Source organism: Cajanus cajan, chromosome 6 (genome assembly GCF_000230855.2).
Source record: "Cajanus cajan strain Asha chromosome 6, NIPB_CcT2T_4, whole genome shotgun sequence".
NCBI lineage: Eukaryota > Viridiplantae > Streptophyta > Magnoliopsida > Fabales > Fabaceae > Cajanus > Cajanus cajan.
Genome location: NC_138522.1, coordinates 57,970,854 through 57,990,192, shown reverse-complemented (window position 1 = coordinate 57,990,192; position 19,339 = coordinate 57,970,854). Strand labels below are relative to the sequence as shown.

General features: G+C 32.5%; 1 protein-coding gene and 1 pseudogene across 8 annotated transcripts; one reads left to right on the top strand and one right to left on the bottom strand.

Moving 5' to 3' along the window:
• The first annotated feature begins 5,151 nt into the window (after positions 1-5,151).
• Positions 5,152-17,442, top strand: LOC109796633 (cysteine-tryptophan domain-containing zinc finger protein 3). 8 transcript variants are annotated; one of them, XM_083059085.1, is made up of 14 exons: positions 5,152-5,826; positions 6,693-6,765; positions 6,865-6,995; positions 7,143-7,544; positions 7,638-8,965; positions 9,532-9,938; positions 10,050-11,908; positions 11,991-12,151; positions 12,393-12,553; positions 13,243-13,403; positions 15,257-15,745; positions 16,230-16,328; positions 16,429-16,514; positions 17,246-17,442. In XM_083059085.1, the coding sequence occupies exons 1-11, from the start codon at positions 5,647-5,649 to the stop codon at positions 15,449-15,451; spliced, it is 5,058 nt and encodes a 1,685-aa protein (XP_082915211.1). In that variant the 5' UTR covers positions 5,152-5,646; the 3' UTR covers positions 15,452-15,745; positions 16,230-16,328; positions 16,429-16,514; positions 17,246-17,442. The 8 variants fall into 8 exon arrangements, with proteins under 8 accessions (XP_082915211.1, XP_082915209.1, XP_020211939.1 ...); XM_083059083.1 differs by adding an exon at positions 15,933-16,063 and having other exon boundaries at positions 16,230-16,514; XM_020356350.3 differs by adding an exon at positions 15,933-16,063 and having other exon boundaries at positions 16,165-16,514.
• Positions 15,257-16,275, bottom strand: LOC109796447 (uncharacterized; annotated as a pseudogene).
• Positions 17,443-19,339: the final 1,897 nt, after the last annotated feature.

Sequence of the window (19,339 nt, the reverse complement as noted above, 5' to 3'; positions counted from 1 at the left end):
GTCCCCAAGCACAGATGAGGTTGTATTCTACTTATATATTCTTTAATTTTTTTATTTTTTTAATTATCTTATCTTCTATTGAGTTTGATAATAGTGAGAAATCTAATAATAGTAAGTTATAAGTTTAATTTAACCATACAAAACAAACTTGTAAGGTGAGAGTTATCATCCATTTATATACTCTTTAATTATTTTATTTTTAGTCGATGTGTGACTTAAGTTTTTTTCAATAAATAATTGTTTCTATTAGTAAAGTTTGGTGTGATGTAAATACATTTTTAGTGGCCATTATATAAATATTATAATAATAAAATAAAGGCAATTAATTTATTACTGTTAAATAATTGTCGATAATAATAGATTTTGTTGTAATGAAAATAGTGTCTCGTTTATCTTTTCGTTCAAATAAATAAAAAAGATAATCATAAAACTATGAAACAGTTATAACAAGTAATTTGTCCAAATATAATTTACTTCCATTTCTATTTTTTAATTGAGAATGGAATTTAAAAATTTGTCCATAAACTGAAAAATTATAGAATTAATTAACACAAAATTAAGTGTACATTTTATTAAGAAACAAATTTCAAAGTGATATTCATAAAAAGAAAAGAATTTACGTATTTAATATACCTGTAACAACAATAAATTAGGGAAAATATTCAAAACAAAAACCAATAAGAGAAATTTGTAGATATAAATATGATAGTCTATTAATTTATTGTTTTTTCTCACATGTAGTCTCATCAGCCCTAAAAATTTATTGATTTGTTTAAGGATAGTCTGATCAACCTGTTAAAATCTTAATATAAAACAAGTTAAAGTCTTGTAACAAGTTAATAAATCAGATTTGAGACTTAATTTGGATCATAAAATAGGTTAGTTCAAGATTAAGAAACGATCAACTTTAACCAAATAAATTACCTAAATTATTATCCTTATCGTATGTTTAGATATTTTATAATTTACATAATATAAAGAAGACGATAATATATATATATATATATATATATATATATATATATATTTCAAACGATACTGTGTAATACTTAGTAAAAGTTATACGAGTGTCGTTTAAACCCTCCTTATATATATATAACAAATTATTTGACACACATTTAACATTAGATATCTTTTTGGTTACAATTTAAGAAATAGAAAGCAAATGAAATTAACTATGAAATGGTTAAAGCCACACAATCATCAAATAAGGTGAAATAACATACTGAGATGGAAGTGATTTGCATGGTCCAATCATATTGTTGAAGCATAACCTTCACCGTAAGAATTATATGTTTGCATGTAAATGCATATCAATTTGCGTGGAACTCTAGTCATTGATTACATGGCACACTTCATCGTAATCGACCTCGCAATCAAGGTGTTGGTACTTGGTACCTAATTGCCTAGCACGTTAGAGACCTTCTCTCAACCAATAATTTAACCAACAAGAAATCACCTTAAGAGTATCTGCAATGAGATTGTTTATAAACAATCTCTTATGTCACATTACTGCTAAATTAGGAATTGCTTAAATTTTAGCAAAATTACTTCTACAAACAACTCTATTAAAATTTAAGTAACTCATAAAATAGACTAAAGCTAATGTGGATGTAGCACAGGGATTACTTATAAGCAACCCCATTAGAGATGCTCTAAACATATAACTTTTGAAAAAACCAATTAACCATTCACCATGGTTTCCTCTGATCTTTCAACTGACACCCATGTTATTCGCATTCATTATAGCAAAGCTAGCCCTTATCTGCATTCAATTTGACAAACTAACAATTGAGTGTAGTCCAAGTTAAAAGATCCTATATCGAATAATGGTAAGGACAATGAATAATTTTTTTTAACAAATTAATTTTATAAAATTAAATTATATTCTATAATTAATTTTATTAAAATATATTTTATAATCTATTTTCTTAAAATAGTATCATGACTTACTCAATAATTATTATTGAATTTATTAATTGTGTTATCTGGCATTGGATCGTTATTATATCACTTATAAATATCTGATCTTATTCATATCTCATGCTTGAAATGTAATTGTTTTAAAGTCTATTAAATCATATATTGTTAAATTATTATTAAATTATTTTTAAATATTTAATTTTATAAATTTTACATTCAAAATATTCCATTCTCATGAGAAAAATATATTATAAACTAAATTAACTTGTACGAGTCTGGATCTCTTACAAAACTACCCAACATTTACAATGATGCACCAGATATCAGTGGAACCCTTCAAATAAACCACCTTTCAAAGTATTTGTGAGAAAGAACCTGCACCCATTATTAATGGACGAGTGCAAAAATATCCCAGATTAATTTACTCAAAAGTAAACTATTAGTGGCGCAAGTATCTCTCACACAAGTCCACCAGCATGCTTAGGCTTAATAATTTCTTTCTAGCTCACCTTAACTTGTTCCAATATTAGTCATTATAAGAACTTATCACATTATTATCTTATTTTACTTTTATTTAATTTTCATATATTATCATGTCATAATTACCAAACAACTCCTAAATTTTTCAAGCATTTCACCCTATATATTGAATTATTTTTAAAGTGTCAAACAACCATGTTATAACAAGAGATATTGTTTATATAATATTTTTGACAATATTATTTTTACTACTATTTTTTATCTATTTTTTGCTTCGTCAATTATCTTATTTTTTACATTTCTTATTTCTTTGTCATAAAATGTTATTAAAAATCATACAAATATAATGTCTCTATTAAATATAAACTTTACATGAAAATATCTGCAACTTTTTGCTACCTACATTTTTTTCCTCGCAATTATTCCTTATTACTACTTGATTATTTATTTGTCAGTTGCACGAGAGCTATTTTTAACATTTGAAAATATTGACTTGGAAAAGTTGATATACACGAAAACTTTGTTATTAGAAAACTGATTTACTAATTAGTGGACTTAAGCTGTAGGAAAGTCATGGATTTTTATCTTTATGAAATCAATGACTATTTTTCAATAGGAGCTAAATAATTATTTTTATCCATATTAAAAAATAATTGTAAAGAAATCTTTTTAAGTTAAGGCCATTTCACCATAAAAAATAACCCTCCATTTGTTTATCTATCCATTTCTTCGATTATTAAAATTTTGAGATATAAATATTTTTTTCTTTAAAATATATATCATCTTTGTTTTATTATGTTTTTAAAAGTTTAAGAAATAATAAAAATAATAAAAATGAAGAGGAACCTTTTAATCCTTGTTTCGCCATGACCTGCCAATACCTTTCCTTTGCCTTAAACTAAGGTGAAGCTTTCTTTAATAATGAAGAACAAACTCAAACATTTAATTAGTATTTTATATATATTAACTATTAATTAAAAACTATTGATGAATTTGTTGCTTAACGTGTGATATGGATAATGCATACATATACATAAGACATAAATATTTGCAAATTAAACAAAATAGCATTGCATTTTGTTATCTCCATCAATAAGGGCAAACACCTTTGGAATTAAGAAAGCTAGCTGGTTGGTCAGGTATTGAGTAACTTTCAAGGGTATGTTATCTTAACTAGTAAATAGGTTTAGACTTTAGACAAGAATTGAAAAATAAAACTACGTACTTAGTCACTAATAAAAATAGAAATACAAAAGAAAGATTACTAAATAAGAAAGAAACCCTAAACAACAAATTCACGCAGGTTGTGAAAGTATTTGGGAACATTCATAAAAAAGAAAAATTACTGGGAAGAGACCCAACAATTTTCAACATACCCCAAACTTGAACACATATCATTCATTCTTTCTTCTTCATTTAACCTAGTTTGGCATGACATGTCTTTATCCTTTTCCTTGTTAGTCTTATTTATGGCTCTCCTCACACCTTTATTCTGTCATTGCATGCCATTTAGTTCACTTCACGAAATTAACGAACCCTAACGAACGAAAGCATGACCAAATCTATACTTTTGGCGTGTTCATCATTTTCAGTGATACGATATCCACAACTATCAAATTTTTGTGCATAAATGTACGGCCACACTATTCATAAATTCACTCATTCTTTCACGCCCTTAAATTCGCATTCATGTGCTTTTAAGTGTATGTAACCGCCAAAGAAAATAAAACAAGATCACGTTAATATATACAACACAGTAATATTTTGAAAAGTAAATCTTACGGTACAATGCAAAATCTTTTATCAATAAATGTTAATAAAAGTATAAAACTTGTGTTACTCACTTTCTCTCCTTCAAAATTACTATATGCATATCCAGTGTAATAAATTATCTGATTTATACAAGTAATTAACCATGTATTATATATCATACTAATTAACCATATATTATATCATACTTCTTTGAGAATTTCACAAAAACATCAAATAAGTAGACATTTCTTTTCAACTTGAATTTTTTTATATTTGTAAGAAAAAAAATTCAAATCTTGATGACATTGACGGTTAAATTATATTATATTCAGTATAATAATTAAAGAATTTTAAATAAATATTAATTTAATTTTATGAATAATTAATATTAATATTACATTGATGCAAATGATTATGTTATATTTAAAATAAACCTTTTCTAAAGACTTACAAAAGAAGAAGAAAAAGTTTTTTTAAAAGTTAAAAATTAATTTATACATTAAATTCAAAACAACTTTTTTGTTTAAGAAATTAATAAAAGAAAGTTGATACAAATTAATTTATGAAAAATTAACTTACTTTTCTCTCATGTTTTTCCTATAAAATTTTAGAATTTATTTTCAAACAAACTCTTGAATCCTCCAAATAAAATCTAGAATTTGAATTTTATAAATAAAAAATATAATTAAAAAGGAAAAATGGATAAAAGGGGCGGGAAATTCTGTAATAAATAAATTGATAGCAAAATAAATAAATATTTAACATTTATAAAATATGATAAACAGAATATACGAATGAATAAATGATTTATTATGGTAGGATTTTATTTAGTTTGCAAAATAATAAAATTTGGGAGGGAAGTAAAAACACGCGCGAGGCAAAGCGTTTGGTTTTGTTGGTAGTGATAGTTTTGGGACAAGGTTTGAAGCGGAAGCATAAAAACGAGGGAGCGAAAGGGTAAAATGGTTTCTTTCGCACTTTTTTTCCCCTTATCAACTAGTCTCTCTCTCTACCACCGTGGGATTTAAATATTGTTTTTAACGAAAAACAAAATAAAGAATTTAAGAAAATTAACAAAAAAAAAAAAAAAAAACGCGGCTGCTGTATTCACCAAAAACAGAGACACGGTGAGAGAGAGAGAGAGAGAGAGAGAGAAAGAGAGAGAAACAAACTCTGTGTTGATCGATCCCAGCTAAGATTCAACGATTTCAAATAATCGAACACGAGGTTTATCGGTCATTCGATTATCGGAGGCTGTGTTTTAAATTTTACAACAAATTTTTTTTGGGAAATTTGAGGCTGTGATTTCTACGCGAGCCCGCGATCGTGTAGAATTTTTCAATTACTTGCGGGGGTGAATCGTTTGGGGTGAGTTTTTGATTCTGAGGAATGGATCGAAGAGGAGCTGAGAGTTTTAATAAGACGGAGGGTTCTCAATGCGGAGGTTTAAGTTGGAGGGTTTGATTTCTGTATTTTTCGGTATTTTTTTGGATGATTTCTGCAGGAGGTAGGGATGCAATAAAGGGACTAGGGTTAGGGTTAGGGCTAGGGTTGGGTGCTGGAAGGAGAGAGATGGTGGAGTCTGAGCTTGAAGAAGGTGAGGCATGCTCGTTCCAGAACCATGAAGATTATGATGCCACAGTTGATCCCGATGTTGACCTCTCTTACATTGTAAGGACCTTTTTTTTATCTTGATTTTTCTTGCTCTCCTGTTTTGAGTATAGTTTGTTGTTGGTTTTTAAGTTTGGAATTATTGGTGTTCACTTGTTTTACTTTGTTAGATCCACGAATGACCTGAATTTTGTTCCTGCGGTTGGTGTAGCTTGTGTAATTTAGGGTGTGCAGTGCTGAATTATGTTTTGTTGTGAGTTGAATAGATTTGATGTGTTTAACATAGAGGGTGTTATAGAAGATTTTGGATTTTCATGGTCTTTGTGATGCCACCGTGATGCATTGGGCTGGTGAGGAAATTTCTGATTAATTTGCCTGATCTACGCATGAAAATGCTGTTTGAATCCGATTGGTGCTGTAAAGGATTTCTCTTTCTTTCTTCCCTCCTCGTTTGATTTTTAACCTTTTTCCTGTCATGAAGAAATAAATGTTCCCTTTTTTAAGTGCTTTTGTTTGTAAATTGATGTTTACAGTTTAGAAGTGCTTATTTCCCTCAGATAGAGTTATATATAATGTCCACTAAGTGCCAAAGATATGGTGGAGTTGTATTGTCAGTATTCTCCTTTATAATTATGAGACATCATGAATACGTTTCTTACCGTTTCGGTTCGTAACACTCATACTTTGGAAGTTGTGTGCGTTGAACGAGCTTCCTTAAGTTGAAAATCATGCTAACTTTGAGATGGCTACTTGACAGTTGACACATTTATTGTTCTGTTATTTCATTATAGAATGTTGTTTGTTTCCATATCATAAGCATTCCTACATGTGGTCAAATTTGTCAGTTATTTAGTCCCCTTTCCTGTTTTGATCATTGTTCTTTCTTTTCTCTTGATAATTTGCATTTCAAATTTTCTTCCCGTAAGGATGAAAAAATTCAAGATGTTCTGGGACACTTTCAGAAGGATTTTGAGGGCGGGGTGTCTGCAGAGAATCTGGGTAAGTCTTAACTTGTTAGAACCATGGCTCATCTATGTAGGCTTACAAATTAAATAGTTATAGGTTCTAATGATATCAAGAAACAAATGATCATTTCAGGGTCAAAATTTGGTGGTTATGGGTCATTTTTGCCCACCCATCAGCGCTCTCCTGTTTGGTCTCGTCCAAGGACTCCACAAAAAAATCAAGGTCAAAATACGCCCAGGTCTCCCAATAATCTGCAACTGGAGGTAAATTTCTTATACTACACGGGGCATATGTATGTGACTATGATACATTTCATTTTAGCTAAATTGCTGACTTTAAATGAGGTTTTATGACTTGCTCATGTTATTTTTCATTTTCAACTTATTTAAATTTCATATTATATGATGCAGGGTGGGCAGGGGGATGCTGTACAATGTTCAGCTGGAACTCAGTCATTGAGACCTGTTCCAGGTTCTGCTAACTCTTCTAGGATGGCTGCAAACAAGGGTCACTCTTCAGATGATGGAATCAGTCAAGAAAAATACATGACAACCACTAATGCTAATACATCCACTTCTAAGCAGGAGTCTCTCAACAAAAAAGTTACTAGCACATCAGACCAGAAGACACTGAAGGTTCGAATCAAAATGGGTCCTGATAATTTATCAACGCGGAAAAATGCTGCAATATACAGTGAAATTGGTCTTGATGTGTCACCATCATCATCACTAGATGACAGCCCCTCAGAAAGTGAAGGGATTTCTCGTGGTCCTCAAGATGCTCCTTTTGAATCTCCAACGATTATCCTTCAGGTGAATTATCTTCTGGCATTTTGATTCTCCTTTATTTTCTTCATATTGAGCTTGACAGTAATGGGTTGAATATTTTATGGTGTCTTGGAACAGATTATGACAAATATCCCTCTGCTATTGTCGCCTCTTCCTGATGATATCCTTGAATTAACATTAAAGGAAACACGTGCCAGAGATAGTATCCCTGGTCTTGTTCATTTGGATGACCCAGAAAGTTTGGACATGCCACTAATTGAATCTAATAATGAAAAGGGTGACAGAAAATCGTTAGGTGGGAGGAAAATGAAATCTCTGGAGGGTTGTGAATCCTTAATGGAAGTCAAGGGTTCTACAAAGAAGAATGCTCGAAGTGATGTTGGAGTGCTGTCAAGAAAGGAACAAAATACAGATGCTTTGACTATGGAGGAGCTAGTTTCAAAAACCATGAAACTTCCACTTTTATCCAGTTCTTATCCTTTCGGTGATGACTTGGTTAAGGCTGTGGATGGGTCATGCGATTCATTGAAGGAAGTCAACAAAGTTATGGCGAGGGAGAAAACCTTCTCTGATCAGGGACCAAAGGAACGGGCAGAGACAACATCTACTGAGGTGAATGGTTTTGCTGAGAAGGCAAAGGGAAGTTCAGCAAGAAAAGTTGTGGGAGATAAGGTTTCTCATGATGAGTATACAGTGAAAGACAATCCTCATGGAGATAAAAATTGCCACTCAATGATAGCTGAATCTAATGTTTCCAAAGTTCGGCCAGCATCTAACTCTGAAGAGCCTCCTAAGAAGGCTAGTCTGAGAGGTAGCCTCTGTGAACAAGACAGTATGACATTAACTGTTGTGACAGAACATCAAATTCCAGGGGGTAAGAAGAAGCCAAAGGGAAGTCATGGCACCATTGTTATGGAGAGGGAAAAAGAAAATTTGAAGGTTGGGCCCTCTTCAGTTCCTAAAACAAAAAAGAGTTCTGATGATAGTTCTACTTCAAAAAATGAAACTGAAGATGTCAGAGTACCAAAAAATCTTGGAAAGACTAGAGATACATACAAAGATTTCTTTGGGGAATTGGAAGATGAGGAGGACAGAATGGATTCACTGGAGACCCCTTGTGAGGAAAAAGTGAAGGAATCTGAGGTGGTCGAGAGGAGTGCACCTACAACTAATTGTGGAGCAAAGGAGAGATCCAGTGGTAAGAAAGTTGATAAGCCATCAACAGCTGAAATATACCCTAAAACAGTCACAAATGTCTGGTCCACTGAAAATGAAAATGGTACTAATGTAGAGAATGGTAAAGGGATTCCTGCAATGATACCAACTGTTGAGATTGAAGATAATTGGGTACAGTGTGACAAGTGTCATAAATGGCGTCTTCTTCCTCTTGGAACAAATCCTGACAACCTACCTGAAAAGTGGCTGTGTAGCATGCTTAATTGGTTGTAAGTTCTGATTCATTGGCTAAATCTTTTAAATTTATTTGTCTATAATTAAAGTATTAATGCCCTGTTTGGATAATTTTTTTCATAAATACTTGTAGGAGGAGAAAATAAGAAGGTAAAATGAATAAAATACCTTCCTTAACTTCAATTTAACTTATGCGCTTTAACTTTTACAGAAACCCTCACATTTAACTTATTGAAAAGTTGAAATGCACAAGTTGATTTTAATTTATGGAATAAGTTTGATTCATTTTGCTTTTCATGTTCTTCTTCTATAAATGTTTGTGAAGAAGATTATTCAAACAGGTTAAGCATTAATGAGCTTGTAGCTCAATTGGAACTGCTCCAGTCTTTTAAGGTTGGCGTGTGATCTTGATTTTGGAGGTTTGATACTCCAGCAGGCCACCTATCCACCCTATCCAAAGAAAAAAAATAAAGAAAACTAAATTAGTTAAAATATAATGCATATAATGAGAACTACTTATATTCATTAATGGATAGCACATCAAGTACATAGATTTTATTTTTATCTACATCAAATTAACATTGCATGAATAACTATGCAGGCCTGACATGAATCGATGTAGCTTTAGTGAGGATGAAACCACTAAAGCACTTGTTGCATTTTACCAAGGGCCTCCTCTTGATGGTCAAAGCAACCTGCAAAATGTCTCTGGTAGTGTTATGGTCGGAGGAACCATGGCAACATCCAATCATCCTGACCAACCCCAGCAAAATAATGATCTGCATGCAGTACCTGGGGGGAAGAAAAAGCTTGTGAAAGAGATACCAAATTCTATTAATAAAGACAGCTTTCCTCAATCTTCATATCCTATTAAGAAAAACTTGCCGTCAGCAGTGAAAAGCAGGAGCTTAAATGATGTGAACAAATCTCCTGCTGTGAGTGAAGCTGATTTTCCAGCAGAGAAACACAAAAATAAGCAGAGGATGATGGAGTACAATTCTGATAGAGGTAACTTGAACCACATATTTGTTGTTATCAGCTTAGTTTTAACTAATGTGCAGATGTTCAAAGATCAGTTAAATTTTTATGTTATCTTCATTTCTGGAAATTTGTTTGCAGGTGATATGAAGAGTATGAAGGTCAAAAGCAGGAGGGACCCCGATCAAGATTTTTCTAGGCCATCCAAGAAATCTAAGGCTGACAGGGTTCATTCTTCCAATGAAGAATGGATTGTTGAACAGAATGGGACTACTAGGAAGGTGGGTGGCCAAAGCTCAAATAGCACTTTTGCAACTACTTCAGTTGGCAAAGATCGACCTAGACAGAAAGAACGCTCCTCTTCGAGGGACTCCAAATCAGGAAAAGAGAGGATGCCAGAGTCTGCTGAAAACACAAACAATAAAGGTCAGTGTTCGTTGGATGAGGGGTCCCTTGATCTGGGAAATTGTGATTCAATTGGTAGTGTGAAAAAGAGGAAATTGAAGGGGTATCAAAATGCTCAAACATACAGCCCAGGTAATCCACGCCTACAGGATAGGAAAACTTCTGAGCATGAGTTCAGTAATTCCAGGAAGGAAAAGAAGGCAAAAATTTCAAAATCTGAAGGCAAAGAATCAAGTGCCAGTAAAGGCAGTGGCAGGACTGACAAAAAAGTTAGTCATACAAAGAACCAGAAGTTCAGGCAAAACCCTGAGAGCGGCATGTCACAGCGGAGCTTGGATGGCATGGAATGTTCAAAAAGGGACTTGGGGTCTGTACAGGCTTCTGTTGCTGCCACTTCAAGTTCTTCTAAGGTTTCTGGCTCTCATAAAACCAAAGCTAGCTTCCAGGAAGTGAAAGGCTCACCTGTGGAATCAGTTTCCTCATCACCTATAAGAATTTCAAATACAGATAAGTTTACGAACAAGGAAATTATTGGGAAAGATGACTCTCATGATATTGCTGTTGCCGACAGTCCAAGAAGATGCTCAGATCGTGAGGATGATGGTGGGAGTGATCGGTCTGGAACTGCTAGGAAAGATAAATCCTTCATCATTGCCCACAGGTCAGGTTTTCAGGACAAGGGTGTTAATCACATGTCAGATACTAAACTTAAAGCTCAAACAACTAGCTATTGTACCAATTTTGGTGTGGACACTAGAGTCCCAGATGGGATATATCCAGGCACAGAGCAGACTGAGCCTCCAGGTGAAGACAGAGTCGATGTTTGTTATTCTAATATATCTCATGCAAGGAAAAATGGCATAGAATCAGGTTTGGAGGACAACAATGACAGCTTTAAGGCAGAGTCTCATGCAGATAAGGTCAAGAATACTAGCTCTCCGAGTCAACTGAAAGATCAGTCTCCCCTACATGAGGCAAAACATAAGGATGGAAAAATTAAGTTGCAGGAGAAGTCTGGGCTCAAGCCTGACCAGAGTGAGAATATACATGCTGGCAAGAAAGATTTTACAGGAAAAAATGAGAGTAGGAAAAAGGAGAATCTCTTAAATCGGGGTCATGACTTTCAAGATGTTAGTACAGATGCCCTATACAAACAGGAGTTATTTCATGCTCCTGTTCAGAATCAGTTGCCGGATTGCGATACTGAAAGAACCACAAAGAGGTCTCTTTTGGAAAGAACTGATCAAGAAGTACATGGAAAAGGGAAGCCATTGTCATCATTGCCATCTGAAGGATCTCAAGTTGAGACATTGGGTCGTTGCCCACGACCAGTTGGTTTACATAAAGGAAATGGAGATAATGAGGTTGATCCTTCCAAAGTTGATGATGTGTCAAGGCTCCAAAAAAAACAATTGAAAAAGACTGACCATCAAAATGGTAATCAGCAAATTGGTTCAAGAAATCCCATACTTAATGGTCATAAGTCCAAGGAGCTTGATGCCCCTAGTCCAGTTAGAAGGGATTCTTACAGCCATGCTGCTAACAATGCTGTGAAAGAAGCTAAAGATCTTAAGCATCTGGCTGATCGACTTAAGGTTTTTATGCTGTCCTTTTTAGACTTCTATGCTTTTGCTCTTCTTGGTACATATTTTTACCAATTTTGGCTTTCTCATACAGAATTCTGGATCCACTGTTGAGAGCACTAGTCTTTACTTCCAGGCAGCCCTCAAATTTCTTCATGGGGCCTCTCTGTTAGAATCTGGCAACAATGATAATGCTAAACACAATGAGATGATTCAATCAAAGCAAATGTATAGTAGCACTGCAAAATTGTGCGAGTAAGAACAGTTTTCTTTATAATTGTGCTTTAACTTATTGCCTTCCCTTGTTTAAAATACTAGTGTAAGTATGGTTTCCTGTATCTATTGTTTTATTAGGTTACAAACATGCTTTCAAACCTTATAACTGTACTTGGCATAAATTATATCTTTAGGTTGATTTTATGTTGTATATAATAGCCTTTATGATTAGAACTTTTTTTTTTGCTCTAATGTCTTCTTAATATTTTCCTTTTGATAGGTTTTGTGCCCACGAATATGAGAAATCAAAAGACATGGCGTCAGCTGCTCTTGCCTACAAATGCATGGAGGTAGCATATATGAGGGTAGTATATTCTTCACACGGTAGTGCAAACAGAGATCGGCATGAGTTGCAGACAGCACTCCAAATGATTCCGCTTGGTAATGGATCTTGTTACTTGATTTTCACTAAATTTGCATGGTGCAACAATTTTCTTTATAAAGTACTCAGTTTTCATAGTTTTCATTTGAATTTGTCCTAGATATCCGACCAATTCCCATCTCCATTTTGATGCTTTGGCAAATAAGTGTAAAATATTCTGATAGTTTTGTAGAAAAAATATCATGTCACCTTCATTTTAATAGATTATCTGAACATTGCTCATCTGACAAGCATTATGACATGATCATGGATGCATATCCTATTTGGTGGGGACCTTATTCAGGCTTATGGTCCTATAAGCTGCCTTTAGTTTCTTTCAATGTGTTTCATGGAGAAATTTATCCAAATAAGCACTTTTTAAGCAAATTTCAGTAAGCCTCAGTCAAATTTATGAATAAGCAACGCTAATGGGATGACTTTTAAACTTTTTATTAAAGAAAGTGTTTAATTATTTTGTTTATGAAATGCACCTTGATGTTTGAACAAGGTAAAAGAGTAGAATATGAACATAAAAGAAAAGTTAGATATGACTAATTTGCTTAATACTAGCAAGTCTAAAAATTGTTTTTTCCTTTTGTCATGTAAATGGACTATTGTTTCACTTTCTCAGGAGTGCTATTGACATTGTGGTGATGCAATTAGGGAGTAGATTAAGCTGATTTTTTTTGAACCTTGTTTCATTTGTCAGGTGAATCTCCATCGTCATCTGCCTCTGACGTTGACAATGTTAACAACTCTACAGCAGCTGACAAGGTCACCATATCTAAGAGTGTCAATTCGCCACAAGTAGCTGGAAGCCATGTTATTGCTGCACGAAATCGTCCCAATTTTGTGCGATTGCTCAATTTTGTAAGTATATAGTTCCAGAAGAATGATCTTAACAAAAGCCACCCATTTCCTCACATAGATTGCCTTAGAAACTTAATACAAAACAATAGTGAAGAAGAATACATACATACATTTTACTTGAGAATAATTTAAAATTCTGAAGGCCCTTGAACTGTTGATTATATCAGTGATTGCCATGTCAGTCTATGCTTTCACTCATTGTGCTGTGAAATATGGTGCCTAGTTAGCATCTATGATGGAGTTTAAAGGATTGAATTTATCTGGTCGAGGATTGTAGCATCCTGCAAAAATATAGAAGTGCTAAAATTTTAATAAAATTACAATATATTAAAAATGCAATAAAATAAATGGCGGTAAGCCTTGAACTTGACTCAATACCTAATGAATCCTTTTTCAAGCTTTCACAGGAGATAAATGTAGTCATAAACACCAAACGTGTAGATTTTTTAGTTTAGCCTTTGATGGCTAAGCTAACAAAGATAAGTCAAATATATGTGCACAGTAAAAGCAAGTAAAATACTGTAGCTTTACCTATAGATGTGAGGATGGCCAAAGAAATATACAACTTGCAAACTGTTTGAATTTAAAACATCGTAGTATGTTACATTAAATCAACTGAAGGAATGTAACTTCCTAAAACTGAGAGGAAGCATATCATCAAGGAAAAATGACCAATGTTTTTTTCAAGGATGAATCAGTTCTAAATTTTAGGAACTGTGGATATAGAATTATAGATTTTATGGTCTTATTTTCTGAATTGCTAGGCTATCTTGTGGATATAGAATTATAGATTTTGATGGTCTTATTTTCTGAATTACTAGGCTATCTTATTGCTAAACCCTAATTTCCGCAAATTGTCCATGAGTAAAATTTTTGCAAAAAAAATGGTATCCAAATCCAATAGGCAATAGGTACAATCGTTTTGTGCTCCTATTTTATTCCAATTCTATCCCTACTTCAGATTGCTAGGGCATGTTAGCTTTATAGAATCATATCATATGGTCCTGTGATCTGGAGTGCAGTTTTAGGGTATGTTTGAGAAAGGTGTGAAAATTAGATTATTTTGATGATCGAATATGTATAATTGATTATGGTTATAATCGATTATAATCATAATCAATTATTCTTTGGGTAGATTTGTTGAAAAGCGATTTTAAGATAATTAGTTTTGTTTGGATAAAAAAACCAGCTTTTATTAGTAAATTACAAAAAAGAGTATATATAGTTATTTATTTGCATTAATAAATATTATTTGATTTTTTTAATATTTTATCATCAATTTTTTTGAACTATTACAAATTGAATACATATAAATAATAAAAGTGTGATTACAAGTAAATAAAGAAAGCAAATTGATGAACGATGAAGCCAATCGAGAACGAAGGAGTGTTGTGAAGCAATGGAGGAAAGTAATTAAATGAATGTGGATTCAAAGACAAGCCAGCATCAGTAATGGAGGTAGGTGTGTAGAACCAAAGGTTGGTGAGGAGAGTAATGTGATGGGTAAATTGGGAAATAGAATGTTAAATGAAAAAGAAACTATTAGATAATAAGAAAACAGTTCGATGTTCTGGATGCTACAAAACGGCTTAAAATTTAATGAAAAAAGCTTTTCAAAGTTTAAGCAATGTCTCCAAACAACCGGCTGAAACAAAAAACTGCTTTTCTTATGTAAAGACAACTGAAAGTTTGGGAAAAAAGTTTTCCCAAACACACTTGGTGTTTGCAACAATTATTACAGTTATGACAAAAGGGATGCCCGTACTAACAACTATAATGCTAGCTTACGTCCTTTGTTGTCTGATTTTGGTTGCATATGATATATTGGAATTAAGGACATGTATCATTTGCAGGCTCAGGATGTTTGTTTTGCCATGGATGCCTCGAGGAGATCACGGATTGCTTTTGCAGCTGCCAATTCAAGCCCAGGCGTGGGCAAGAATGCAGATGGTATCTCCTCTATCAAGAAGGCTCTTGATTTTAGCTTTCAAGATGTGGAGGGGTTACTACATTTGGTACGGGTTGCCGTGGAGGCCATTAATCGTTGAAGGATATTCAATCAAAGATTCTAGCCTGTTAAGAACAATTGTTTCTTGGTCATGTATAAAATCCGCACTCTGACAAAAAGACAGTCTGAATTAAATTCTGAAGGACAAGGTTTATTTTGTCAGATCTTGATCCAGTCTTGCCAACTGGTGAAGCTAGTACTGTCTCTATACGTATGTTTGCCATACACTGTGAAATGGAAGTCTCAGTTTACAGTCAGAGGAATTCAGTTGCTCTCTGCTGTGTACAAGGATAAAATCTTTGCAAACCTTGAGATAACGTGGAGGCACTTAGAAGTAAGCTCCTGTCATACAGATTCTGAGCTACTTTATTATGTGGAATGAATGATGCTACATCCAGATTATAAATTGAAGATATAATAGGTGGATATGGATAGACTTAGAAGTTTAAGACTAATTGCTATCAGTTGTCCTCTTCTCATTATGGAGGTTTATTATTTTGTCAATCTGTAAATGTGTATAGTTGTAACTTCTGGAGAGAGGAAGTTGTGGATTTTGCATTACTGCAATCATGCTCTACCAGTGGGTACTGCTCTTTCTCCTCTTGTCCAATATCTCTTTGCAGAAAGAAAAGTCAAAGAGAGTCAGTTTAAAGTGAGCATTTCTTCTTAATACAAGGACATGCTTGTTCTGTTCCTGCTACTTTATTTCTCAGATTTTATTTTTTCCTGATATGAATTTTGACTTACATGCAGGTTGTCTTGTACAATGTCGGGATTAGCGGTAGAATAATATTCTTTACTTATTTTGTTGTTGATAGAGACCAAGTGGAAAACATAAAAGGAGGGATGTACAGCAAGAATTTTTTAAAGTGGCAGGCAATTTACTGCAAATGGATTGTCAACTTTGAGGTGTAAAAGTACGCTTGTCTTGTAAAATACATTTGTTGTTAGCCAAGTGAATGTCAAAGCATCTCAAACTCTTGATTGCATTACATATCTCTTTTTTACCCCCTGAAGAGATGCAGTGGACGTGTAAATAAACATTATAGATTGAAGTTAGAGATGGTGGAAGCTAGTTGCTGCCTTCATGCAGAATCTGACAGGTATTTTGGCATTATGATCAATTTATCATTGGCATATTCCTTGGTGATCGTATTACTGCTAAACTAGCGCTATTACTTGTGCATTGCTTGGGATTTTTTTAATATAAACATGTAAGTGTTATAAATTTTCATATAAACTTTAATTTTAATTTCTTTGATGTAGAATGTTACAAATAGATACTTTATTGATTATTTAGATTTGGTTAGGATTGGAATATTGAATAAATCGTTGATCATTGCTCTATTTTAAGGGTAGAATCTTATATTAAAAGGGATAAGCGTACAAATCCTTACATATATGTGTTAACGTGTGCCTCAGATGCAGCTCAGCATATTCTAATTAGTTGCTGATCTTTTTAGTTTAACTAGTTTCCTGTTCAGAAATGGCTTTAGGGAATAACTTAGATTGTAGTCATAGAATTATTTTAAAGTTTTACGAAGTTTATTGCAAGGATTTATGTCAAGATTGTCAGGCATTTCACATGTGTTGCTCAGCAACTAATACCAGAGATATAGATAGGGATGTACAAGTCATTCGAGTTATTGATTACTAGTAAGACGCTGCTCCCTCAAAGGATTAGCTCATTATGAATATATGCCGTGTCCTACTTGCTTGATGGTTTTCTGTTTGTACTTTATGTGGGTATATGACAGCATCATATTCTAGTCAACGCTCCGCATTGCACTTTTTAGTTGTTTGATGCCAACTTAACAATGTTCTGTGGTTGCAGGTTTGAGCAACTGAGGCAAAGTCCAGATATAGCTACAATTAGCTGGCCGAATCTGTAACTGACCTTGGTGGAGTTTTGTTTCATTTTTTATTTTTATTTTTATTTTTTCCCCCTGCTTTTCCCTTAGTCAATGATATTACATGTATTTTTTAAACTGCTAGTATTGGACATTTAATTTTAAATTTTGACTTTACTAACGTACCTGTTCTTTTAATGTATTCATCTACCTTTTACTAGTAAACTGAGTATCTATCATCCTTTGGGTTTGGTAGCCAGTGCCATTTGGTGCATCTTGTGAAGTTATAATTGGAAATATTAAATAGTTTATGGACCTACTTATCCTGGGAGGACTTAATTTATAAAAATTGGAAAAAGATTGAGGACTTAATTACAAATTTGTATAATTTAGGGACCTATTTAAAAAACAAAAAGTTAAGGGACCTTAAAATAAATAAATTAAAAACTTTAAATAAATAATATTAATATATTCAATTGTGTATGTATTAAATAAAATAAATAATTTACATTAAATTTTTAAAGAAGAATAATGATATAATAAATTTTAAAAATAAAAACTGAATTCCAATAATCTATATCTTAATTTTCTGTAATCAATTTAATTTTAGTATAAAGGAAATGATCCGCAGTGATTTTTAAACTAATCGCACAATTATATTCTCACTATGAAATAAAAAGTTGATGCACAAAATAATATAGCAAAATCAAACAATAAATGCACCAATGTTGGTGTAGAAATCTTCTTGTAAAATGTATTTTGAAAATATATTTTCTTAAAAATATTTTACAAAATCTGCATTTCGATGAAAAATATTTTAAGCAGTAATGTGTGATTTGATTCCTCTCGAATTATAGTATAAAGTTTAATATGTTTGTATATATTATGAGAGGAAAAAGTGGATTTTTGTAATAATTTTTAATTAAATTTTACGAGTAAATGAAAAATTAAATAAAGTGTCATATTCTCTAATTTCTTAGAAGAAACAGTAAATTTTAAGATAAAATAAGAAGACAATGTAATATTAATATTTATATAAAAAAAATATTATAACTTTAATGTGTGAAAATAAATTGAGAGAAAAAATAGGTTAACTTAAAAAATTTCCTACTCAAATCATTTTATCTTCCTAAGTTATGTTATTTTTTTTTTATCAATAAAGAGTCCATGTTAAAGGGGATGAGACATCCTATCAATATTAGTTGGAATAAGTGGTAGTAGTTTGTATCTTTTTATCCGATAGGTTACTATAGTTGCTACTAAACAATTACTTCATAACGAAAGGTTAAGCAACATACACTATAATTAGAATTTATAATATAATGAGTAACTAGTATTAAATATATACATACTATATACATAATATAGTACCAGTTGCAAAATAAGCCTAAATGTCGATCAGTGTCTATATAAAACATGATTACATAAGAGTAGTCATCAACAAAAAATCTAGCCACCTCTAACTATACGAGTCATCTTACTAATCTTACCATACTCTCATGCCAAGTATGATCATCGTAGTTCTAACTACAAAAAAAAAACATGGATAAAACTTGTGAAAAATAATTCAACATAACAATTTATGAATACATCAACATATTACAACATTTCAACTAACAACAGGACATCATCGTCACCATAACAACTTAACATCTCATAACATGTTCATCACATCAATATATAAGACACATACATCATTTAATGTGTCATCACGCATGTCATCTACAAAGATCTCTTACATATTAATTTGAACAGTTTAAATGGCTTGATCTTATCGAATCACAATGGTTAATATAATACTAAAAATAATGGTTGACACTGATATCAGATACAATGGCTAGCACAATGCCTGAAACAATGACTAATATAAGCTAGATTGATTTCTCAGATTTCACCACTTAAACAAGAAAGTATGGTATTATGTTAGGATAAAATAATTTGAGTATGAGTTTATCACAATATTAGTCTGAACACTAAGTCACTTATGAGGATAGTCCATCGACTACTCTCTAAATATTACAACCCTCTAGGTCACTTACTCGGTTGGTCATTTTATACATGTGTGTCTTGACCTTACC